Here is a 26,146-nt window from a genome sequence, read left to right on the forward strand (position 1 = left end):
AGAAAAAGTTTGCCTCTCCTGCTCTATGGAGTACTTGATTAAAAAAAGAGCCTGGCTGGTATGGCTCAGTGGTTGAGCTTCAACCCAGGCACCAAGAGATCATGGGCCAAATCCCCAGTGGGGGGCATGCAGGAGGTGGCCAACCAATGTTTTCTCTCATTGACATTTCTCTCTCTCTCTCCCTCTCCCTTCCTCTCTAAAAATAATAATAATTAGTAAAGAAAAAATTTTTTTTTTAAAAAGACAGAAATATCTACAAGTTCCCAAGCCAGTTTTCCCATATGAGGAATCGTAATAATAGTTTCCTCAGAGTAAAGAACTCTATTTTTATTAGTCAATATTGTAATCTTGTCACAAAGAACTGTTAAAAAATAGCCTCATGTAATTGGAAAGTTAGTATTTACAGGCCAAGTCATATTTCCAGGTCATGTCATATTTTTGATGAAATTAATTTGCAAACTATTAAAACTTGGTTAGGTTTATATACTATTTATCCACTTACTCTTTCCTTTTTCTGTGTATCAAATATGTCCATTTAGACAGGTAAGAAAGAGGGTTAAACTAAGAATTGTTAACTCACAAGAAGAAGAAGAAGCCCACTTACTCTTTCCTTTTTCTGTGTATCAAATATGTCCATTTAGACAGGTAAGAAAGAGGGTTAAACTAAGAATTGTTAACTCACAAGAAGAAGCCCTATCCCCCTACTCCTACACAATTACTGGTTTTCTCTTTTTATAGTGCATAATATACAAGAAATAGAATCAATAGATATGTGATTTTATACCAACTTTCATAGAGATTAGCACAAAATTGGTTATTCGGTTATATTTTACTTTATAAAGAAAAAAAATACTACACCTCAACTGACCTACTGGTTTTATAAAAAACCAATACTGTTAGAGATTAATATGACAGTTTACAGCCGACAGCCAATGCTTATATAAAGAGTTAAGAGTTTTATTTATTTTCATTTTTTAAAATATGTTTTTATTGATTTTTAGAAAGAGAAGAAGGGAGAGGGAGAGAGAGAGAGAAACATCAATGGGCTGCCTCCTCCACACCCCCACTGGGGATCAAACCTGCAACCAGGGCATGTGCCCTGACCGTAAAGAGGTTAAGAGTTTTAAAATGTTTTATCTTAGTAAAATTTGTGCCACAAGATTACCTTTATATTGTCACTTTAAGCTGAAGGAATCAATAAAGAGAATGAATGAACCAAGAATCCAAGAATTAAAATCATCATGCCTTCAATAATTTTAAAAATAACATTCTTAGTTATAAAATATAAAGTTTTCAAAATAATATATTACCGCAATTTGTACCCAATATGAGAAATTAAGCCCTTATACCAAGCAATAAAAAGTCATTAAAGCCCTGGCCGGTTTGGCTCAGCAGTTAAAGCATTAACCTGCAGACCAGAGAGTCCCGGATTAGTTCCCACTAAGGGCATGTACCTCGGTTGCAGTTTGTCCCTGCCCCAGTTGGGGTCGTGTGGGTGGCAACCAGTCAATGTGTCTCTCTCACATTGATGTTTCTCTCTCTCTCTTCCCCCTTCTCTCCCTCCTGCTCTACCTGAAGATAAATGCAAAAATGTCCTCAGGTGAGGATTAAAAAAAGTCATTTAAAACTGAATAAAATCGGAAACATTCAGTAATAACCAAATATGCTAAAAGCTAATAATGTGAAACAATACTTGGAGACAATATGATCATTGGATCTATAAATACACTTAATGCATTCTAATATACTAGGTAGTGAAATAGCTAACACTGTATATAGTGTTAATATACTATTACTATCACCATTGTTTTAAAAGCTTTACATAAAGTAATCATTTAATCCACATTGAACTATTATTTCCCCCACTTTACAGTTAAAGAAACACAAGGAGATAAAGTGTTAAGTAATATGTCCAAGGTCACCAATATGTACAAGCAGGAACATTTGAACTTAATCAGTTTGGTTCCAAAGGCAAATTCCTAACCCTAACCATTATATCATGTCCCTCTCTTATACAAGATCATAAGAAAAAAAAAAAAACTAGAATGTTTGCTAGTAACAGCTCACAGAACTGGGGCTTTCAATAGTTAATATTTTATGACCACTTAAAAGATAATGTCACTAGAGTAAAAAAACCCTAAAATTTATGGTTATCTTCTTTAACAAATATCTTGATTACAAAGAGCACTTGTATAACAATGCAAGGTAACAAATATAAGACAATAAGAACACATTTATTAAGACATATTAAGATTTGTTGTTTAAAAAAGAGAAGATAGCCCTGGCTGGTTTGGCTCAGTGCTTAAAGCGTTGGCCTGTGGTCTAGAGAGACCAGGGTTTGGTTTCCGCTAAGGGCATGTACCTCGGTTGTAGTTTGTCTGCGGCCCTGGTTGGGTCGTGCGAGTGGCAGCCACTTGATGTGTCCCTTTCACTTTGATGTTTCTCTCTCTCTCTCTCCCTCCCGCTCTAGCTGATCAAAAAATGGAAAAATGTCTTTGGGTGAGGATAATTAATAAATAAATAATAGAGATAGTTCCAAATCAGGAGTAGATACAATGGAAGAATCCTTTACCTGAACTCCCAAACCCCCTTTCTCCTATGAGCAGAACACAGGAATATAAGCCAACAGCCTCTAAACTCACAGTTGCTAAGGAAAGGTAAAACTAAGGCTATTGTATTTTTTAAAAAATATTTAAGCCCTGGCCGGTGTTGCTCAGCGGTTAGAGCGTCGGCCTGCGGTCCGGAGAGACCCGGGTTCGGTTCCCGCTAAGGGCACGTACTTCGGTTGCAGTTTGTCCCCGGCCCTGGTTGGTCGTGCGGGTGGCAGCCACTTGATGTGTCCCTTTTACATCGATGTTTCTCTCTCTCTCTCTCTTCCTCTCTCTCCCTCCCACTCTATCTGTACAAAAAAAAATGGAGAAATGTCCTCGGGTGAGGATTAAAAAAATAAATAAATAAATAAATATTTAAAAGAAAGCCACAGCAGCTTTTATTTCAAGTTAATTTATTTACTTATTTCCATAGACTACTAAGAAGTGTTTGAGATAATAACAGTATTTACCAATTATAATCATAAGCATAATAATCTAATCATAATTACTTGAGCTAAATAACAGGCCAAACACTATAAGGTGTATGTTTATATACTCAGGTGCACCACACATATAATCTATACATCTCTAAGACATCAAGTCTCATGGAATTAATCAGAAAAAATAAATCGTATTGCTGCTATACTGTTGAATTTCATAGAAAAGAACATCTAGGTGAGGGGGCATAGAGAGGAGGGTGTCTTTGGGGAAAAAGGAGAAACATCTATAACAAAAATAAATAAATTAATTTAAAAAAGAAAAGAACATCTAGGGAGAATGCTGCTCCTAACGGTGATTTTCTCAGTAAGAGACAATACAACACTAACTTGCTTTCTCTCTATGTCACTTTACAGTTTGTCATAAATTTTCTAATCTGACACTCCAATATTCTACATTACAGCATTCATTCTATAACTGTATTATGTAAAAATGTGTGCCTAGTTTAATTAAGGGCCTACTCTGGTCTGGGAATCTCAAAGGATGAGAAGAAATTACTCTTCCAGGCAGAGAAAGTAGCACAATGATAAAAGCAAAACTAAGCTAGTGAAGGAGGTAGACAAGAGCATAAAACACAAGGTAGGAAGCTACAGGAGGTAAGCTAGGCCGTCAAGGCAGGTTGCAGACTGTGAGGCCTTACGTGACATGTTAGAGAGCTCAGATTCTGTCTTTCCACTCATAGAAAACCAGTACTAAGTATTAGGCAGGGGCATAGCATTATCAGAATTGCATTTTTAAAAGATTACAAGAATCATGGAAGATGGATTTTAAAAGGGTGAGACTAGCCCGGCTGCTGTGGCTCGGTGGTTGTATGTCGACCCATGCACCAAGAGGTCGCTGGTTTGATTCCCAGTCAGGGCACATGCCCAGGTTGTGGGCCAAGTCCCCAGTGAGGGGCATACAGGAGGCGGCCAATCGATGTTCTCTCTCACTGGTGTTTCTCTCTCTCTCCCTTGCTCTCCCCTCTAATATCAATCAATAAATAAAGGGTAAGACTAGAAGTGAGGAAGTAATAATACAGATGGATGGAAAAACCTCTAGTCAAAACATGTCTGGAAGTAAAATCAGCAAAGGAGAAGATAAAGCAGAAGAAACAGCCTAAACTCATTTCCAAATTGTTAACTTGGACAGCTGGCTGTATAAGAAGGTGGAGCCATGTAAGCAGGCACTTAGAGAAGAGCGTCAAGAACAGGGGAGATGGCAAGACTAAGGATACAATGCTGGAGTGATCAGCACATTGATGGCAGTTAGAACCATGAGCCTAAATGTAACAGTGCAGAAAGGCAGAGGGATGAAGCTAGCTCCATCTTCATTGTTAAGGGGAAGATGAAAGAAAAAGGCCATGAAGAACACCAGGAAAAAACTCTCAAACATGTATGTGAGGGCAAGAGAAGAGTGGTGTGTGGGAAATAAGAGGATAAAAAGAATAGTCAACAAGATTAAGAATAGTGGAAAAGCACCGTAAGGACTGGAAAGTGTTGGATTCGGTGATATAAGGATTAATAACAGCCTTGCCAGAGAGTAAGTTAAACTGTCAAACTGCAAGGGCTGTTGAGGAACAAATGGAAGGGAGAGGTTTAGGTCAACTCTTCAGACTCTGGGCTGCGAAGAGAAAGAGAAGGGGTCATGAGAAAAGATAAGTTTCTTTTTTCTCAATGGGAGACACTTGAGCATGTTTAGAATGAAGAAAAGCAGCCAGGAGAAAGAAATAGGTTGAAGATATAAGAAAGGGAGAACAAAACTGACAGAGCATGGTTCTGGAAGAGATGAAAGACCGGAGAATATCCTTAATAAGGCATGAAGCGAGACTGGCTTTGAAAAAGAGGCAGGATGAATTAGAGGAAGGTAAGGTTAGACAGAAATGTGCTAGAATTTGGGAGTAGTGCGGGGTGGAGAAATGTCCCAGCTGTGTCACTGTCATGGATTCAACATCTAGGGGCAACTATCACTTCTCACTTAAAAGCCACACCTCTGGGATCAAGCACCTTCACACATTCTGTCATCATCACTGATTCCCTCTGCTGTGACAAGAATTACTACTCACCTGTGGTTAGAGAGGGCTTGTCTGGCACACTAGGAAGCCTGACTGCATCCATACTGACAAACACAATCAAGTGCTGATGCTCCCTGCACTCAAATGAACTGCTATATACGTAACCCAAACAGGAATTTTCTTTCTAAAGGATAACCTATGAGATGAATCACGTGTCCCTAGGCTTATCATAAATATTCAAACATACATAAACCCAAAAATTTCTTAAATTTAATGTAGTACGTTTTTAAAACTTCCTTGGAGTATAAGATACAAATGCTTATGAGAAAGTAAACATATGTCAAAGTTATGAAGCTACATAACTTAAAAAAAAAAGAAACATATCTTTAGCACTCCCGCTCCCATCTTGGCTAATAATCAAACACTTCAGAAAGTCTCTAATTCTACTAGTGTTCATAGAGTAAGAATACTTTAACATACATCTCTAAAAGGAACACAAACATGTAGAAACCCTTGTAATTTTTATCCTACCTAATGTTACTTGATTTCAGATGCTCCTCTGATTTCAAGTTTCCGGTCCTCATCTGGGACTTAAATGAAACGTTTTCTCCCACAATGACTATCTGCAAGAACATCCAATTTCTCATAAGGTAGAATGGTTTTAAGACATTCTAGATAGAGGAGAGGAGGAAAATATGAGTTAACCCATAATAACAGAGAACTCCATGAAGAAAATTAAATTATTTTTTCTTTATTTGAAATGATTTCATGTCAAAGGCAAAGGAAGAACATCAGGGCTTTTTTCCTTTTTTAAATTTAGTTTCTTAGACAACACATTGCGAATTCTGTTCTGTGTATTTCTAGCATTCTAGTTTTAGATACAAATGTGATCCTGCTGTTCCTCACTGTCTGAAAGCAGTGGTCCCACAGAACAGACAGATACCAGCCCCCCAGCAGTGTTCGTAGCACCGAGGTGAGTGCCCTGCAGAACACAGGAGCAGATGGCTGGTCCAAACCGGACTGCTTACTGAAGGAAAAACGTGTAACACAATTAAACTACATGTTTAATTGCTTAAAAAAAAAACAACCATGTGAGGCAATTATACGTGGTATGAAGAATGCCTAAATCCTAAGATCAGCTGATAATGGCAGACTTGTGAATTTTCATTCACTGAACATGATTTGGTCATTTCTATGGGCTAGATATAGTGCTAAGGACTGGGTATACAATGATGAATAGATATGGTCCCTGTCAGGGATTTAAAATCTAATGTAGATATGGACCAACAAGGAAGGAGGAAGCAGTAGAAGGTAGTGGTTAAAAGCATTGACTTGGGTATCACACTGCATTCAATGGTATGTCAGGAATAAGTCAAGCCACAGGAAAAATACAGCACAATTTCTTAGAGACAGCAATTTAACTCAAAGATTTATACAAAGTAAGTAATTATCATTGTTTACATTTGCAATTATTATGTGGCAGATTCTATGCTAAATGTTCTATACGTAGAACGGGAGTATGATGCAGCAAAATGTCTTATATTCAAACCCAGCTCCACGACTTCCTAGCTGGGTAACCTTAGGAAAACCACTTTTCTATGCCCCAGCTTTGTTAGAAGTAAGAAGATAATAAAAGTTACCTACCTCACTGAGATGTTTTGAGGATTAAATGAGGTAATAGAAATAAAGCATTTAAGGACTGTCCCTTGGTAAGGAAGCCCTCAAAAAAAAAAAAATGTTAGCTCTTACTGTCATTGTCATTATCATCGTTATAGTTATTATTACTCCACCCAGTAATATTAAGAAGTAAATGCTATTATTATCCTCATTCAATACATTAGGAAATCGAAGCTAAGAATTCACACTAATAATCAATTCTAGAATAAAAGACAAAGTTATTCATACCTTTTAAACAATAAACACCAATCTTAAGAGAAATGTCAAACATGCAGTAGGCCTGCGTGGACTTTATACTTTCAAAGCAGGTATTCAATTGCTTTCACACAACCTGAAATGCCTGCCCTCTTCCCTCCGTGTCAGGTTGCCCGCCCCGGGTCCTTCAAGACTCAGCAACTCCTGTAAGGGGCCCTGGCTTAGCCAGGCACTCCCAGGGCACTGGAATGCCCACTGCTATCACAGTAAGCACTACAACAAAGTTACTTTTTTAACATTTCCTCCACTAGAGACTGTCCCATTCAACCTCTTATGTCCAGTGTCTAACAGCACCTGCCAGACTACACATTGCTCAAATAAGCTTATGTTAATTTGACTAAATAGTCTCTCAAAGGCTAAATCTCTAAAAATTCAAAGTTTCTCAAAACTGACAATAGTTTCATAGCCTTCTAGAAAAACAGTTTAAAAGATTTTTCATCTGATAACTAGGAATAACATATTTCCTTTTAAGTTCAGAAAACCTACCGTTTTATCCAGTCAATTAGAGAAGCCCATGATCATTTACTTGGCTCTCTTAATCAGATTTCGTTTTCTTCACATTGAGATCTACATAGTATATACAACATACTACATAACTCTACAGAAGTACAGAATATGAAACGTCAAACAGAACATGGGTAAGTCCAACAAACCCAAGTGAGTTAAATCAGAGATTTAGATTAAACCATCAACAACTGAAAGGCTATTTTTTAATTTAAATGTTTTCTTCTTTTATTGTTGAATGTTTTACAGATGTCCTCTCCCTTCCCCTATCAACCCCCTCCCTCCCCACTCCCACTCCCCTCCTGCTGGAAGGCTATTTCACGTCAACTAAAATTTTACATTAGTTAAAATATGTAAGAATAATGGGTTTCAACCCGATCAGACCCAATATTTAAATTAAATTTTTTAAAAAAAGTATCTTCAAAAACTAAATAAAATGTAAGATAATACATTAAAGATAAAGAACAAAATGCCTTATAGGCAATAGAGGGAGAAAATAAAAGGAAAGCAATTTTTAATAAAATTAGCATCTCAATATATAAATGGTCAGGTAAGATTACCCATGAAGACACAATGAAGTAATCAATCCTTGCACATACATACTTACGATGGTAAAAGGTTAAGAGAATTCCAAACAAAGAGAAATGAAAGCAAACTGAGTAGACACTAGAACTGAGACAAGTATTAATGTAAAGTAACAAGAGGCCAGACTTACTGGAAATGATGAGAGGAAGGCGGAAAAGAAATGACACAGAAATAACATGACAAGACAGAGCTGGTTTGAAAACAAGGGTCTAACTATCCTTTCATAGGTGAGAGGGAACAAAACTCAGATTGGGAAAAGCCAGCGAAGAGTCTTACATCATGTAGACCACCACTAAATGTAAGCTAAGGAAAATAAAGTACAAGTCCCCAATTTGGTGTAGGGGGTAACAAGAGAGATGGACAAGTTAATTAATTCAAACAGCCAGCAACAATATTTAAGATACTGCTCAATTTAACTAAATAAAATAATCTGTAAATTATTCTAGTATATATAATATTCTCTACCTCTAGGTAGTCTCTGCAATTTAAAAATAAAAGATACTATACAAACGTCAAATCTGATTTTTCCACCAAAGAACCATTATTTATAGCCCATAATGCCTATTGCCTAAGGGTGCTTATTTTGTTTACATCACAATGGAGACTAATACTAGCAATTATTTAGATTTCACCATTTTTTGAAGACTGAAATATGTCAGTCACTCTGACTGTGAATGTCATGTGATTAAAAATGTTTTCAATTTGTATAATTTCATACATTACTAGCCAACATTTACAAATGTGTCTCCATTGCTCTAAAGTTATAGCAAGATAATTAAGACAAAGCTCTTTCTTCAATTGCTACCAAGGGAATAAACATAAAGTAATGTGACCAGTGAAAGAGTACTAAGAATAAAGAGAAAAACATCTGGTCATTTACCTGACAAAATTCTAGGTTAACGCAAAGAAAGACATTCTGAAAGAAGGAACTTTTCATATATATATATATGTGTATATATATATATATATATATATATATATATATGAAATTTTAGAGAGGGAGGAGAGAGAGAAACATTGATTTATTGTTCCACTTATATATATTCATTGGTTGATTCTGGTATCATTGTAATTAGCTAGTTATTAATAATAGGAAAGAAGCAAAGGGGAAGCCAGACATTATAGGCATGTCATTTGGGTAGCTTCACCAGGAAGCTGCAAGTCTGCTCTTCCCAGGGAACCACCAGCCGATGCCCTGCAGAGTACTGGGGAAAGGACTGGATAAAAGGGAGATGAATGCATGCACAGTGAGTCCGGGTGTGACTAGGGAAGGTCCCTGTCAGTCAAACCTGGGAACAAAAACCATTGGCCAGAGGAGACAAGGCCAATGCAAGCCTGTGGAAATTTGGGAATACATATTCCCCCAGACAAAGGAGTTCTCTCTCTGGGTCTCCAGTTCCTTTGGCTTTGCTCTTGCCCATGTTCCCTCCATACCCATGTGGCCATGTGGACCCCACCACACACAAAGGGCTGATGACCTGCAGCTGGGAACACTAACTAAGCTAGCCTGATGCTGGATTGGACTGCTCCAACCTAGAACAGAAACTCCGGACACTGACTTTGATCTTAGCTCTGCTGAAGACAAAATGGGACAGACTTCTTCCTTGGTGGGACTAAGGGAAATGGGACCTAGAAACTCAGGGGTGTAATTCCACAGAAATAAAGCTTTCTACAGTAACCCATCCTCCCGTAGTGGCCTCTGGAAATTTATTCCAGCGGCACTCCAGAGCCAAAGCAACTTTTCAAAGACAGTGTGAAGTAACATGAAAAGAAGAGGTTAAGACTGTAAGGCAAGTAAAGGAAAGTTGTTCCTTTTTTTAATTACCCAGTCTTACTCTCTGAATTTCAGGTGACTATGTGTTTAAGAAGGAAAATGGTTAATTCAAAGATGCCAGGCTACATATAAAAGCTTTAGTAATTTGTTACTTTTTAAAAGCCACACTGGTTTTTCCTTTAGGAGCAACTTATTATCTAAGATTTGAATTTCATACATGCAAAATATTCCTTGGTGTCAGAAACTGTCATCTGAACATGTGATAACTCTACCAAGTCAATAAGGAAAAGGCAATCCCAATCTTCTGTACTTAAGGTACAAAAACTGAAAAGTCCTTCTCCATTTGAACTATTAGCAGGGAAAGGAGGGATCAGTAATGTTTTTCCTATAGTAGCTGGTTCTCAATATTCCAAAGGGTCCTGGAAAACACTGTATTTATGTTGCAATACTAAAGGCAGAAACTGCAGGAAAAACAACTATAATGAGAGAAGAGCAGCAGGCCATCTAGTCAGTAGAGAGTTCAAAGCAGTCTCAATTAATTTATTTCAAATATAAAGGAAAAACTAGCTCTCCCTTCTGTTCCCCTTAATAAGCCTTCTGGAATAACTGCCCTGTCCTCTCCCTTATTATTCTACGAAAAATAAATACATTAGGAAGGTTGAGATTGATGAGAAAAGTTTGTTCAGGTTATACACATACATAAAATATTTACATATGTTACATAATAGTAAATATATAAACAAAACAAAAATAATATGAAAATGAAATCCTACAATCCTAAACAAATTAAGAGTATAAAACTATAGGTAGAGAGTCCATACGATGTATGGTTAAAAGCATGGATTGTGGAGCCCGACTCCTGGGTTCAAATCACGGCTCTGCTACTTTGTGTATGACCCTGTGCTTAATTATTCTGCCTCTCTGTTTGCTCTTCTATAAAATGAAGCCAACAGTATATACCTCATGCTGTGAGGATGCAGAGTTAATAAACAATGCTTGAAATAGTGTCTCGCACAAAATAAAATTGTTGGCATATTATTAATCATGTTGGAAGCACAAACCAGCAGCCTCGCTCTGTAAAGTTATAGTGCTGCTCTACGCAAATCTCAATGTTAGAAGTGAAAAAACAAAAGGCATGTTAGCATCGCCAGATTACAGGTGACTGGAAGCTAATCCAGAACCCATATGGCAGAAGCCCTTTTTTAGCCCCCCCCCCCCATTTTTGTTAATCCTCACCCGAGGACATTTTTCCACTGACTTTTTCTGGGGGGGGGGGGGGTATCAATGTGAGAGAGACACATCAATTGGTTGCCTCCCCACATGCTCCCCGACTGGAGCTGAGGATTGAACCTACAACCCAGGTACATGCTCTTGACCTTGACTGGGAATCAAACTCATGCCCCTTCAGTGTGTGGCCCAATGCTCTAACCACTAAGCCACACCAGCCAGGAAAGAAGCCCTCTAAACAACAAGCAGGTCAAACTGATTCCTAAAACCATTTTTTTTATAAAATCCTAAAGTAACACATTAATTTAAAATAAAGGATATTAAATCAAGATTCCCTTTCAAAGTTTCACAAAGATTTATATTAAAAGGTGTATCTGTATGGCTACAAAATCAGGATACACTACACCATCTCCTAAATGCAACACAAAAACAAGTAACCCCTCACACAAAAGAAAGCAATTCCCTGTTAGCATTTAAAATGAGAGAGAATAACTCATGGTGACACATTTCTGAGTGCTGCCATCACTTGTAGCTTCACACCAGCTACCAAAAATAGTGGAGAGCAAAGACTAATTGTTATTTCAGGTATGAAGAAACAGTGGAGGCAACAAACAGGAAAATAGAAACTTGAAGGTTATTTTATTACCCTGGCATTGCACTATGTTATTTTTAAACTCACTTTACAGTACATGGCCATCATTCCCAGATTCCAAATTGTTCTCGTTTCCATCTCACCTTGCCTGGGAATCTGGGGACCTGAAATGTGTAACCTAAAGAAACTGTGTCTACATTTAGGTCCAAAACCAAAGAAAAGTAACTCATGCCTGATCAAGAAAAGCACTTACTTCAATAAGGTTCTTGTATGAAGATGAACATGTAGGATAGTCCCTCAGTCTGGCCCATCATCATTTCTCACTGGAACCTCCTAATTAATCACCTCTTTCAACTCACTAGTGTGGTCTTTCTCCTTCTGATTCCAATATACTAGGAGTCTTGAACAGAAGCAGTGGGACTAATGCGAATGAGGTTGTGGTCAAAAGAAATGAATAAATTTAAGGTTTTAGAGGTAGAAGAATTCTGAAGAATGACACGGTCTAAGATATGATATGAACATATGTAAAGGTCACTGTAGTAAAGAGAAAGGTTAAGAGATTACAGAACAAAAGAGGGAGAGCCACATTTTCAAATAAGTGTTCCAAGAAAATACCAGTTTTGTGAGATGTGACACAACTTCCGGAAACACTAAACTCTCCCTCTTGGAGGTATCATAGTCACATTACCATGTTACAAATTATGTGGAGTCCTAAATAAGAATCCACTTTAACCCAGTATTCTTAAAGTTCTTTTGCCTTGAAAATAGAGAGTACTAACTTCTATGAATTTCCCAGAGAATTAATGTTCAGTGGAAAACATTCTGAGAAATGCCAAAGACATCATGGAATCTGCTTTAAAAGACAGAGAGAGAGAGAGAGAGAGAGAGAGAGAGATGCACGAAACCTTCAGTACTAGTGAGGATGTGAGGATACAGGTACTTTTAACCAGTGCTAAGACCAGAATAAACAGTACAAAATTTTTGGTGTCTTCTGGCAACATCTACTATGTATTAGTTCCCTATTGTTGCTATAACAGATAACCACACATTTAGTGGCTTAAAACAACACAAATTTATTATCTTACTGGTCTGAAAGTCAAAAAACTAAATGGGTCCCAGTGAGGTCAAATCAAGGTCTCTGATTGCTTTCAGGAGGCTCTAGGGAAGAATCCCAGTTTCTACCTTTTTCTGGTTGAGGGTGTGTGCATTCCTTGGCTTGTAATCCCCTCCCAATGCAGCAGGATGCTATCTCCCTGGTTCTGATTCTTCTGCCTCTCTTTTCTACACGTAAAGGATACTTGTGATGACACTAGGCCTACCAAATAATCCACGATAATCTCTTTATTTTAAAGTCAGGTGATTAGCAACCTTAATTCCCTCTTGCCATGTAACATATTATTAGATTCCAGGGATCAGGATGTAGACATCTTTGGGGAGGGGCACATTATTCTGCCTACCACATTTAACAAAATATTTTTAATTGTGCATACCCTGTCATTCAAGTGTACACAAGGATATGTGTGTACAAGATATTCATTATAGCGTTTTGATAATGAGGAGCCATTTCTATAACAGTAAATTTTCAAAAATTAACTTTTAAAGAAATATGTTTTTTAATACATGAACTTGCAACCACTAATTGTGAACCATCAAAATTACATATATTATATTGTATGTATACTTGACAGCATCAATAGCAAACACAGACACCAAAACCTAAAGTTCTTTTTTTTTTTATCCTCATCCGAGGACATTTTTTTATCCTCACCTGAGGACATTTTTTTTTTTTTTTGCATTTATCTTCAGATAGAGTAGGAGGGAGAGAGGGGGGAAGACAGAGAGAAACATCGATGTGAGAGAGACATATCGACTGGTTGCCACCCACATGACCCCAACCGGGGCCGGGGACAAACCATGACCATGGTACGTCCCCCTAGCGGGAACCGAACCCAGAACTCTCCGGTCTGTAGGCCGAAGCTCTAACTCCTGAGCAAACCCGGCCAGGGTGAAAGTTCATTTGTAAGAACACTGCCCAAGTGTGTGCAGTGGTCAAACAGGGAGCAGATTAAAGCCAATCCTTCCAGCAGGGCACGTAGTGTCTATGGAAAAACAAAACAAAACAAAAACAAGTAAAGCCAATCTCAAGTCTGCCCCTAATTAGGTACCTTGAGCCTCATTTTCCTTCTCTGCAAAATGCCAGTTCAGTTATACAAGGTTACTGTATACAAGAGCTTAAGAAGACAATGATATAAAAGCCTTTGGAAAGTATAAAGTACCAGTAAAATGTAAAATGGTACCCTTGAGGAATAAAGTAGACCACTTAACAGTAAAGACCCCTCCACCACCCTATAACTATTTAAGGCACAACTGCTCCCACCCAGTTTAAAGAATGCATTAGCAAGTTCATAAGTTAAATACTGATGCATGCAGAAATGCAGAAAATGAATACAATGCATAAATTAGGCTCTTTACCCACGTGGAACTATGCTGGGTTTTATATATACATCTTCTCATGTAATTTTCCCAATAATTCTATCACTGTCAGTTTATAAATAGGAAAATACAGAGCAGAAAACTAAAACTAGAGAGGTTCAAGGTCACATTGCTATACATAGCAGTGCTGGGATCTGAACTTGGGACAACCTAATTATAAATAGGCCAATCTTAACTCAAAGGCCTTGCTCATTCAACTCACTAAAACATGCTGCTCTGTTAGGAAACCATCTAAATTACATATATTACACTACTTGACAATATCACTTTATTCTAATTATATCTTACTACTGATATCTCATCACTATATGGTAGCCCAAAGAAAACTTGATTAGGTTGGCACCTGATAAAAGACTAAATAAATAATTCATGACTTTTCTAAGAGGCAGCATTAATAAAACACATTCTAATATACACTATCCTAACTAACACAGTAGTGAAATACTAAGCCTTAAAAAAAAAAAGACTCAACTTATGTGGTTGGTGAACCAATGGCGTTTTCAGAAGCCAGACTGAGGATATTAACAAACCAATACATCAGTTCTTTAAATAAAACAGAGCTTAGAATCATGAATGTCACTTGAAACAGACACTACAAAAAAAAAAAATGCCATCAAGAACCATGAAAACAAAATGTTAATCATCAAAAAGGGTCTGAATTTTTTTTTTCTTTATGAGACTTTAAAAAGTTAAATCCAAAAAGACTTCACTTAATGTCTTTCCTTTCCCCCTTCTCTCACCTCCACCTCCATTCCCTGTCTGATCTCAACTGATGAGGTTTCTGTAAAAATAAGTCCTATGGCCCTGGCTGGTTTTGCTCAGTGGTTAGAGCACTAGCCCACAGACCAAAGAGTCACAGGTTTGATTCCAGTCAAGGAGCACATACCTCGGTTGCAGTTTTGGTCCCCGGCGCTGGTCCTGGTCGTGCAGGAGGCAACTAATCTCTCTCCCTCCCTCCCTTCCTCCCTCCTACTCTGACTAAAGATAAATGGAAAAATATCCTCAGTGAGGATTAAAAAAAAATAATAAGTCCTATCAAAGATATTTTTAGAATTACATTTATTTACTAAAAGCCTCATCTCCTACATAATAATTTAATAATGTTCCAAATAACTAAGTTTTACTAAGGATGAAGCTACTTTCAAAGGTAAGGTAAGGAAATTTAATCTTTATGTAACTTAAAGGAAGCACTGCAGGCATTACACTTACCTTTCTCTGTGCTTCCCTATTCCAACAGGAACATATACAATTAACATCAGCCATTCAAACATAAATGGCTCCCATAAGATTAATGACAAGGTTTGAAGAAAGAACCTTAGACTCCCAAAGGAAACACAGAATGAGACAGTGACTAATCAAAATCTCTTTAATATATATGACATAACCTGACTGCCAATCTGATCTAATCACAACATTTACATCAAGCAAACTATCATTCCTAATACCAAACCCTTCAGAGTTCTTCAAATGCACTGCCCCGGGCACTTTCTCACTGTGTGGTCATGCCCCACCCCCCTTACTATATTCTTCCTGTCTGTCTTCATCTGGCTAATCCTACTGAGCTAGGGGTTCAACTCCAGAAGCTTTCTCTGCAACTCCCCAGACAGAAGTTCCACTTCCCTCAGTATAGTCATGGAATCCCTTAAATGAAATGAAATAAAAACATTTAACTTAGTGTTTGCCACATTATATTTTGAAATACATGTGCAACATCCATTTCCCCCAGGAACAAAAATCAGCTCATTTGTTTTTACATTCTCAGAGCCTAGCACCCAGTATCTGTAGGTATCCCATAAGTGTTTTATAAAAATAAAAGCATGAAAATTCCATTCAATACCTATTATGTACATTGTGCATTGAAAAAATGCTGAGACAGCACTGGACGGTTTGGCTCAGCAGTGAGAGTGTTGGCCTGCTGACCAAAGAGTTGTGGGTTCAATTCCCGGTCAAGGGCATGTACCTGGGTTGCAGGTATGTATGTATGTATGTATGTATGTATGTATGTATGTATTTATTTATTTATTTATTTATTTATTTATGACCGTGCCCCTAGCAGGAACCGAACCCAGGACTCTCTGGTCCACAGGCCGATGCAGCAACCGCTGAGCGAAACCGCTGAGCAAAACCGCTGAGCGAAACTGGCTAGGCTGGGTTGCAGGTTTAATCCCCGACCCCCCGTCAGAGTCATGCAGGAGGCAACCAAGCTCCCTCGCATTGATGTTTCACTTTCCCCACCACACCTCTTCCAATGTATCTAAAAATTAATGGATAAATATCCTCAGGAGAGGATTAACAAAAAAAAAATTTTTTAATGCTGAGACATGGTCTCCACCATACCCAGTTTAGCTGCAGAGACAACTCACTTATATAAAAAAGAAATCATTACAAACTTAGGAAATTGTAAGTACAAATAACTAAGAGACCGGAAATGCTACAAAGTTCAAAGAATGCAGAAATCACTGGGGTGCACAAGAAGTCTTCACAGAGAAGGTGAAGCGTAAGTAAGATAGTGGAGGAGGGTACTTCTACAGGGGAATGGCCTGGGAAGGGAAATCGAGGCAGGAGTGAATAAACTGTGCCCTGAAGGCAATTACATTACTCTGGCTAGGGCAGCTGGTTCCTATCAAAAGGTGAGATGTGCAGCAGAGGTAGTTGAGGGTCATTCTACGGAAGGCCAAGAAGGCCAGGCTACGGAGTTTAAGCAAGGAAAAACCATATACCAGTGTTTTTCAGAATTATTAAGACAGAAACACTGCAAAAGATGAACTAATACGGGGACAGGTGGTAGGGAGTCTCAACATGACTAAACCTTTGTTATTTTAATACTAACAGCAATTTTATGAGATCAATGTTCCGTTTTAAAGAAACCAAGACTCAGAGATGTTAGTTCAGAAACAGAGAAAGTAGTGGGCAGTGTTTAAAGCCCGAAGCCAATGCTTTCTCCTTGCTACTTGCGAGGTACCAGTTCTTGGAAGACTATTTCAACAGCATGGGTATAAAGCTAACAGGAGCTAGAAGTGGTCCCGTCACAAGGAGACACTAGGAAGGCAACATTTCCAAAATGGGGTGTGTGTGGAAGAGGACAAGAAAAAGTGTGAGAACTCAAAGGTGACTGCAAGGTTCTCAACCTAGACGGGAGGAGCAGCAGCTCCATGAGGGACAGGGTAAGAAAAGTAAGAAGTAAGAGTTTACTTTTGGTTTTTTCTTTATTGATTTGAAAGAGAGAGAGGAAGGGAGAAAAAGAGGGAGATGGAAACATCGATTGGCCGCCTCCTGCATGCTCCCCACTGGGGATCTGGCCCAAAACCTGGGCATGTGCCCTGACCGGGAATCGAACCAGCGACCTCTTGGTGTGTGGGTCAATGCGCAACCACTGAGCCACACCGGCTGGGCAAGAGTTTACTTTTAAGAGCATTGAGTTTGCTATGACAGAAAGACTTCTAAAACTAGGAAATGACCAGAAGGCAGAGATGCAAAATTATCAGAGTAGCCAGAGCCAGGGGCTACATTTCACATGTTACACATGGTAAATTTACATAGAGCTTACTGTGTGCCAGAACATTTCAAGTCCTTCACATGCTAACTCTCCTGGATCTTTGTAAGTCTATGGGATAGATAAGCATTACCCACACTTTTCAGATGTGGAAACTGAGGCACAGAAAGCTTAAGCAGCTTGCCCAAGGCAACACAGCTGGTGTCTGGATCCAGGTACTCCTGAACCAGAGACCATGCTCTGAACCACAATATTCAACTGCACTTGGTTATGTATTATTTTGTTGATAACATCAACATATTTTATAATAATTTAAGCCTAGTAAACAGTTTATAAACTCTGGATAGCAAGCATGATAGTGTATATCAATGTGTCTCCCCAGGACCTACCACAATGATTTACAGTAAGTAGATGGTAGAGAGACTTTTAAACAATGATGATGTGGTGACTGCTAAAGTCCTACTTAAATGTGATTTCTGAGGAAAAATTGAAAGAAGAGAAAACAGAAGATTAGGGCTACACCTTTCTTTCTGCCAGTGTGAGGTGAGGTGGACCAAGAAAACAAAACAAGAGGCAGGAATTTACAGAATCATGGATTTACAGCACTAAAAACAGAAGACAGCTCAAGAACCTCCCATAAGGCCCATGACTAAATCATAGTAGCTACAATCTGTGTAGTAATTAGGTACTTACTTGTAAAACTACTTGAGGGTATAGCCCTTTTTTACTCCCACGGATCTAGGATATACTTGCCCGAATTGAATGGTTACTGGTGGGAAGGACAGACAGATGAATATGAGAGGGACACAGAGTGACAGAGAGAAAGGAAAACAAGTGTGTGTGAGACAAACAAAGGAAAATAATCAGTGGATAAATTTGGTCTCAGGTCTTTGGCTCCTTTGGAAATATTAAAGTGCAAAGGAAAAAGAGCTAGATTACAAGGGATTAAGGAAAAACAGATGGTAAATAAAAGAAAAAATATAGTATCAGGCAAATGTGAAATCGTTAGCCAAAGCAGAGCTCAAAGGGAAACATGAACAGGAAAAGATTTTAACAGAAAACTGAGATTAGTCCTCAAAAGAAAAGACCAGAAAAGGGAAAAATTAAAGACCAAAGGAGGACTGCACAACTGAAATAAGGTTCTAAAGAAATGGTATGTAACCAAAAATACAGGCAAAGAACGGGCTTCTTCTGTAGGACTCAAATCAAACTGCTTTCCCCTTTTCGACACCAATATACCAGCCATCAAGTTTTCAGAACTCCCACTACTTCCACATCTCCGCTTCTTTGTCCATAACCTATCTTATCTAAGAAAAACCTAGAAAGGCCTGGCCAGAATGTATTAAATGGGAGTGAATGAAATTTTTAGAAATGTATTTGCAAAAAGGAGCCATGAGATGTTCCTCTTGCCTGAAATATCAATTTGCCCAATATCTACTTCTAAAAGTCCAATCCATCTTTCAAACTCCAGATCAAATCTTACCTCCTCCAAGATACCTTCCTCACCCACCTCTACCTCTGCAGGAAGTTCCTCTTCCCTACGCTTACACAGGACTTCTGTTTCTCTAACACAGCACTTACCAGTCCATCTGCTATTAATGACTTAAATGTCTAGTATCTCTGAGTTTCCCAAAAGCAAAGCCCCTAAGCCCCTACAATTGTGCTTTGCGCACAGTAAAGATTCAATAATTGCCTGTCAAATAAAAACCAGATTAAAAAGTACACTCAAACATGTGTAAGTTTTTATGGGTAAAGTCTGAACATGTTAACTAGTCTATTACTACCTAACAGAAAACTAAATAAGAGAAGTCTAAGAAGTAATCTGTGGCTTAAAGGAGAAAACAAACAAGCAAAAAAATTAACCTATGCAGTGTATATATCTTTCTATATATTTTTTCTAAATCAGTGGTTCTCAGCTGGTAGTGAATCTACACCCACAGGGAACATTTGGCAATGTGTAGAAACACTTTGGGTTGTCACAAATAGAGGAGAATGATACTGGCATCTAGTGAGTAGACACTAGGGATGCTGCTAAAAATCATACAACACACAGGATTGTCCCCCACAACAAATAATTGGCCCAAAATGTCAGTAAGTGTCAAGGTTAAGAAACCATGTTCTAAAATGAAGCAAAGAGAAGGGGGAAAAAAAGACTTGGAGCATAATTGCTTCTGGTCTACCTGAGACTCCCGAAGTTTTCTTAAACAGTTAGTAGTCACTTACTCTTCCACTGAGTAAAAACTAGGTCTAAGGGAGGTTCAGTGAAAACAACCTTCCTATGCAGCTCCATTTACACGCTAGCAAGAAAGGAGTTCGTTACACGTTCTCACTTACCATGTGACATGTTTGCCAAAACTCCATCCCTGTGTTTTCCTGTAACTGTTGGTGAACCCTTCTTAGTTACAATCTCCTCGACCATGGATAAATCTATCCACAACAATTCAACAACTAAATTAAAATATAGTTCGATTACAAACCTTAAATGGCAGTCTGATGACCATTTGCCAAAATACCCACATACAGAGATGAACAAGCTACTATCCAAAAGACATCTGCTTAATAATTTATTCTCTAAACACCAGCAATCAGTTTAACTAACCCACCTAAACTTTCAGGTACTCATTCATGCAACCAATATAAATATATATATATATATATATATGAATGGCTAGCCAGGTTTAGAGACGTAGTTGAAGGCTGCAAATGATATTTCTTCCCTATCAACAAACTAGCCCTTTTAAAGTCTCAACGGTCCTCCACTGCAAAAGTGCCTCATGAAAAACTGCTACACGTATGAGTCCAGAGCTTACTATATATCTTCAAAGACAAAACAAAAAAAAACCTCAGCAATCTCTTAATCTACAATGAAGGTAGAACATAGCTGTCAGAGAACAGTGAAACATACACTAGGACAGGAAGTATACATTTTGAATCCAACTGAAACCACAAGGGAAGCAGAAATTAACTGCCAAAATAATTTAGCCGGTCAATATTCAAGAAGGTAAAATACTATTAACACCATTATAACAACAACAACAACAACAAAAAGACATAAGCCTAAAAAGAGTGTCTTTTTCCCCCAAAACAATTTAATTGTTTTTGGTAAGTCAGCCATGTTGGGCTGATTTTCTGGGACCAAAGCTATTCTAAATCCTGTACACAGAGGTGGTTGGCGGTGGGAGGTGGGGTGAGGAGGTCAGGGGTAAGACATCTTGACCACGTAACTTAACATCAGTATGTGCTATAGGACTTTTGGAAGCTTCTGGAGATGGTGAATACCCAGGCCAGCATTAACAGGCAGAACCTGGAGCCTACCCTATTTGGTATACATCTCTCTTCCAAATGCTCCCAACTAACATCCTTGTTCCTCTACCCAGGCTAGGTTAAGGTTCTGCTTGCTACTTTATCCAACCTCATCCCCTCCCTGCATCTCCCTCTGTTCCAAAATTTACGGGGATACATTTTATCTTACAACACATTCGATATTTTAATTAGTATTTAAACATCAACCTTCTTGCTGTTAAATTATTTCTACCTCTGGTAACAAAGTTTCTGACAAAAAAAAAAAAAAAATGTGCCACTGGAATGCAGCTTCTTCACTAAGAGGTATCCTGGGGGGGAAAGCACAACAAAAAAAACCTAACAAACGGATAATTTGTAGACCTTTCCTGTAAAGGGGACTAACACCAGGGATCAACTTCAAGTAGATCTCACTGGAAAACCTACAGCACAGGAAGAAATTAAAAACAAAAAGAGCACAATGAAGGAGAGGGGGAAAGCTGGAGGAGTACGGAGTCTGAACAGTTGGCTCCACAAGGGCAGCAGATGTCGCTCAGTAGCACCTGTGCCACCTTTTATAACAGGATTCTCCCTGTGTGACTGGTACTCCCTATGGCTATGATTATTCTACTTCACCTTCCAGAACAACTTCGATGATGTCTTCCCTGTCTGGTACTTCAATACTTCCCCCACCCCTGCTTTCCAACTTTGACATGTTAAAGAGGCCATACTTCTATTCTTTCAAATACTATTCTATTAAAGCATGATGTTATACTTTATCTACTATCTCATCTGTGACCTATCCTCACCCTTCTCCCACTCATATCATCTGAACTATATTCAATACACCTTTTTCTTTTACTCAACAGAGGTGTCAGACTTTTAAAATCTTTCCATTTTGTCATAAACCAAGAGGAAATAATATTTTTTTTTTCAAATTGGGTAATACATTTCCAATGTCAGTCTAGAACCCCCATATTTAAGACCATTTCTTATTTTTATAAAGTGTAATAAGGTACACTCTCAACTTATTCATTTGGATAGGAGTCTCGTAAGTCTGTTTTTTTTTTTTTGTTTTTTTTTAATGACACTTCTCTTCTAACAACAACAAAAAAGTTTCATCTTTTCTTGCCCAGATCACCACCTTCTTTCCCATACAGAAAACAGGTTTTCCTATCTTTCAGTTTTGCTGTATTTCTTTTTAAAATTCTCACCTGAGTTTATTTTTCCATTTATCTTCAGATAGAGAGGGAGAGAAACATCGATATGAGAGAAACACATCAACTGGTTGCCTCCTTCATGACCCTGACCAGGGCTGGAGACTGAACCATAACCAAGGTTTGTGCCTTGACCAGAAATGAACCCTGGACTCTTTGGTCCAAGGGCCAACGCTCTAGCAGCTGAGCCAAACCAACCAGGGCATCAACTCTGCTCTATTTCTACAACTCAAGACTAATTCAGTCCATTTGATGTTGAATTCCTTTTCTTTCTTTGTCTTACTAATGCTTGTTACCTCATATCCTCATTTCTTGCTCTTTTGAAACTACCATCTTGTTCCTGGTTTGCTACCACCCCACCATTTCAATGCCAGACAACCCAGCTCACTTACTCTAACAAATTAATTCAGCTGAGACAAAACAAATTTTCATCTACATGAGGGTAGCTATGGAGTTTAAAAAGTGCATGAACTTACAATGACAAAGGTAGTCAAGAAAACTTTTCCTAAAGTCAGGGTCACAAAGGGTAACTGCTATGTCCTCAACTATACTCATTAAGCAACACCCAGCATCCTCCCCGAGTAGTCTATAAAAACCAACAGTTCATTTTTCATCAAAGAAAAGAAAGTGAACATAATGCTTCCCTGAAGACATTCTCTCATCTCCCCATACCAGACTTTAAATAGAACAATTACCTTAAAAGGGAGAGAGGAAATTTGGGCTGGTGTAAGCCTATCTTTATTAAAAAGTCTTTTCCCAGACTACTATTAGCCCTAAGACTTGCTTTATTTACTTAGGACAGATGTGCAAGATTGGGAAAAGATTGGCTCCCAGGAATCTCTAAGGGGCTCCAGGTCTCATGCCACTTCTATTTTACCTGTTCAACTTTAGCTGGAAAATAAAGGTTATTCAAACACTGTGTTCATTCTTATTCTTTTCTCCTTTCTTCTACAAACTAAATTCATCTCCAGCTGTCTACCATTGATTCCACATCCTAAAGATAAGTCTTCCAGACCATGCTGCACTTACAAAGTAAGTATAAGATATATTAACACAGAAGCCTCTCAAAGCCAACTGATCTTCCCATTAATATTCCCACCACTCTCCAAATCTGCTTGTTAGCATACCTTTCTAGTCCCACTGCCACCTTAGTTCTGGCCTTAACTGCTCATTATACTACACGGGTTCATCTTCCTAATATGTAGCTATGAATGTGTGAATTTTCTTCTAAACAAATCATCTCAAACTCTTTGCTGTCCATCCATTTTAACTATAAATACAGATCACAATATTCAAGATCCTCTCAAATATGGGCACCTTATCAAATAGGCTTTACTTAGTCACCCTCTCTTGACCTTTCTTCCTAGGACTGTTACCACCTAATAAACCGATTCAGCTGTTCATTTTGCTCACCATGACATCCTCAGTGCCAAGACAGTAAGCTCTCAATACACATTTGTGGAAAGAATGGATGAACCCAGACATGTTGCATAATACAGCTGATTTGGACTTAGAAGACCTACATTTGAGTTACAGAGCTTCCACATACCAGCTACATCATCCTCAACAATTTTAACTTCTTTGGGCTATATTTCCTCTTCTGTAAATGGAAGGGGCAAGACTTACTAACTTATAAAACTATTGTTTTTCCAGCTGTATCACCCTATATTCTTGTGTAACTGGACTGAACACCACCCCCAGCCCCCAAACTCCCTATCTACATATCTCTGCTCAGTTTCCTTCCATTTGGATTCCACTCTTCTCAATCCATACCTTTACTACTGAATAAACAATACTGGATAAGTAATCCAATATTGTTTATTCTTCAAGACCATTTTAAGTGCTATTTTCTTCCTGAAGCCTAACAAACTGTGAACTCTGTAAGAAGAGGGTGGAGTTCCTACTTTTCTATTTACACCACCTGGTATAATGCCTCCTATATAGGTGATCAACAAAATGACTGATGAATCATGAGTGTATGAATGAGTAAATGAGCAAAGGACGTTTTTCCTGATTCCTCCCAATTGCTCAGGTAATCTGCCTTTGGACTTTTATAACACTTGGCATCTTTTATGATACCATTTTCACTCTGTGCTGTTATTTATTTACTTACCTAATGTATACTAAATGGCAAATTCCTTAAAAGTTAGGACTATCCTGATGATCAGTTTCCATACCCGCCCCTCTACAGCATCTACTGTAGATTTTTGCCGCAGGCGTATTTATTAAGTTTATCTGATGTATTAAATAATCATATATTAGAGAAGAAAAAAAGGACCTTGATATACAGATATCCTTCCAACTACCCTATTAGTCATTGGGCACACATGTCTGTGGATCCCTGTCCCTGTTAAACTCAGGCATTCAACCCATCAATACTTTCACTTCAAATTCTACCCTATTCGATTTCCTTCTCTGCAAAGTATGAAACTACTTTTTTCAACATCTTAGCATAAGCCTGCCTTTTTTGGTTCTGCTAAAGACAAGGACCCATTTTAAGGTCTGCCTTCCCCTTTTAAGCAGTAGCAACTCCCCAATTAATCTTAGGTTGTAATAACATTATTTTTCTCTGCCATCGGGATCTTGACTTGTTTACCTCTACCTCCAAGTTCTTAATTCAGCTTCCATGAAACCTTTCTGGCTGCACAATAGCTGGTGTCTTTCCATTCAATATGCTCTCGCCATCATGTACTTGCTTCCAATGTGTCCGCACCTTTCCCCTCCTAAAATGTGTATCAGTCGCCCCCCTCACCCCACTCCAGACGCATCTCATACTCACTCGCACACTGTATCCATGCGTCATTCCACCTCCGATATACAAGTTCCTTACACCACTCTTAAAGAATGGTATCTCCCGACTACACTGATTCTAACCCAGTTTCTTCTGGGGAACCCAACCCCAGCCATTGTACCTCTCTCTTTCCTCACTTCCTCATCCACTCCCCCTCTTTATGCCCCCAGCCCCACTCCGCCAACTAACTACCTTACAGACGGCATTATTCCTCGGTACTTCCAACCCAAGGATGAAGAACAAACTCCAGTTTCCTGCGGTTTCCCCCTCCCCCAGCCCCCCCACATCCCAGGTGTGCACATTTCCACCCAGTCTTCCGATCACGCAGCGCTCCAGCCAATCCCATACCACACCACGTTTCCCCCGCCACCGGGATCCGGCTCCTCCACACCCACCTCCACTCGGGGTCGCCGCCGCCGCCTCCCCGGGCGCCGTCCCCCACCCTCACCGGCGAGCCCGCCACCCCGAGCGCGCGCGCGCACATTCTCACGCTTCCCTAACCTCCTTCCCGCAGCGAGGCGAGCCGGCTTCGCTGGAACTCCGCCCGGCCCGCAGGGGCCAGGCACCCCGACTGTGCCCGCTCCGCCCGGCCCGCGGGTCCCTCGCACCCCCGCCTCCCGGCCCGGGAACCAGGGGGCACAGCAACTCCCCCGCCACCCCGGATGTACCACCTCTGTGTCTGTTGCTCCATGCCCCAACCCTCGGCGCGCTCCCTCCGTGCGGGCCGGCTGGGCACTCACCGGAGGTACTGCGCGCTCTGCAGGCTCATCCTCCGCCGCCGCGTCTCCCCGCGAAGCCTCTGTGGGTTTCTCAGGCTCCTCGGAGCGGCCCCGCGGCCCCGCGGGTGCTGGCGGCCGCCGCCATCTTCCTCTCCTCCGGCTCCTCCTCGCACGGCCGGGGGGTGGGGGTGAGGGAGGCGAAGGGGAGGGACCGGGGAAAGCTGCTCTCGCTGCTGCTCCGGCCCGTGGGGCGCAGGGACACTCCGACCCGGCAGGAGGGAGGGGGAGGGACATGGAAGGGGGCGGGGGAACGAAGGAGGGAGAAGCAGGGGCAGGAAGTAGGGATCCCTCTCGCGAGACTTCAGCGGCGCCGGCCCCTCGGGGTGATTTCTGACTCCCTGCTGCTCCCTCTCGGGATCAGCTACCTGGGCGGCAACTGCGCGGTTGCTGAGCGGCCC

At 39.7% G+C, this 26,146-nt stretch overlaps 1 protein-coding gene across 8 annotated transcripts in view; it reads right to left on the minus strand.

The window, feature by feature from the left end:
- Positions 1 to 25,849, minus strand: part of SMG7 (SMG7 nonsense mediated mRNA decay factor) — a 65,886-nt gene extending 40,037 nt beyond the window's left edge. For 5 of the 8 annotated variants that reach the window (XM_036272871.1, XM_036272868.1, XM_036272869.1 and 2 more), the window contains exon 1: positions 25,710 to 25,849. In XM_036272871.1, the coding sequence (XP_036128764.1) occupies positions 25,710 to 25,738 (29 nt within the window). In that variant the 5' untranslated portion in view covers positions 25,739 to 25,849. Of the gene's footprint in view, positions 1 to 5,613; positions 5,754 to 6,726; positions 6,783 to 25,709 lie in introns of those variants that run through there. The other 3 variants (XM_036272867.1, XM_036272865.1, XM_036272870.1) reach the window with 3 other exon arrangements.
- Between the last annotated feature and the right edge of the window lie 297 nt (positions 25,850 to 26,146).

The sequence above is a fragment of the Molossus molossus genome, unplaced genomic scaffold (genome assembly GCF_014108415.1).
Source record: "Molossus molossus isolate mMolMol1 unplaced genomic scaffold, mMolMol1.p scaffold_m16_p_20, whole genome shotgun sequence".
In the NCBI taxonomy this organism is placed as follows: Eukaryota; Metazoa; Chordata; class Mammalia; order Chiroptera; family Molossidae; genus Molossus; species Molossus molossus.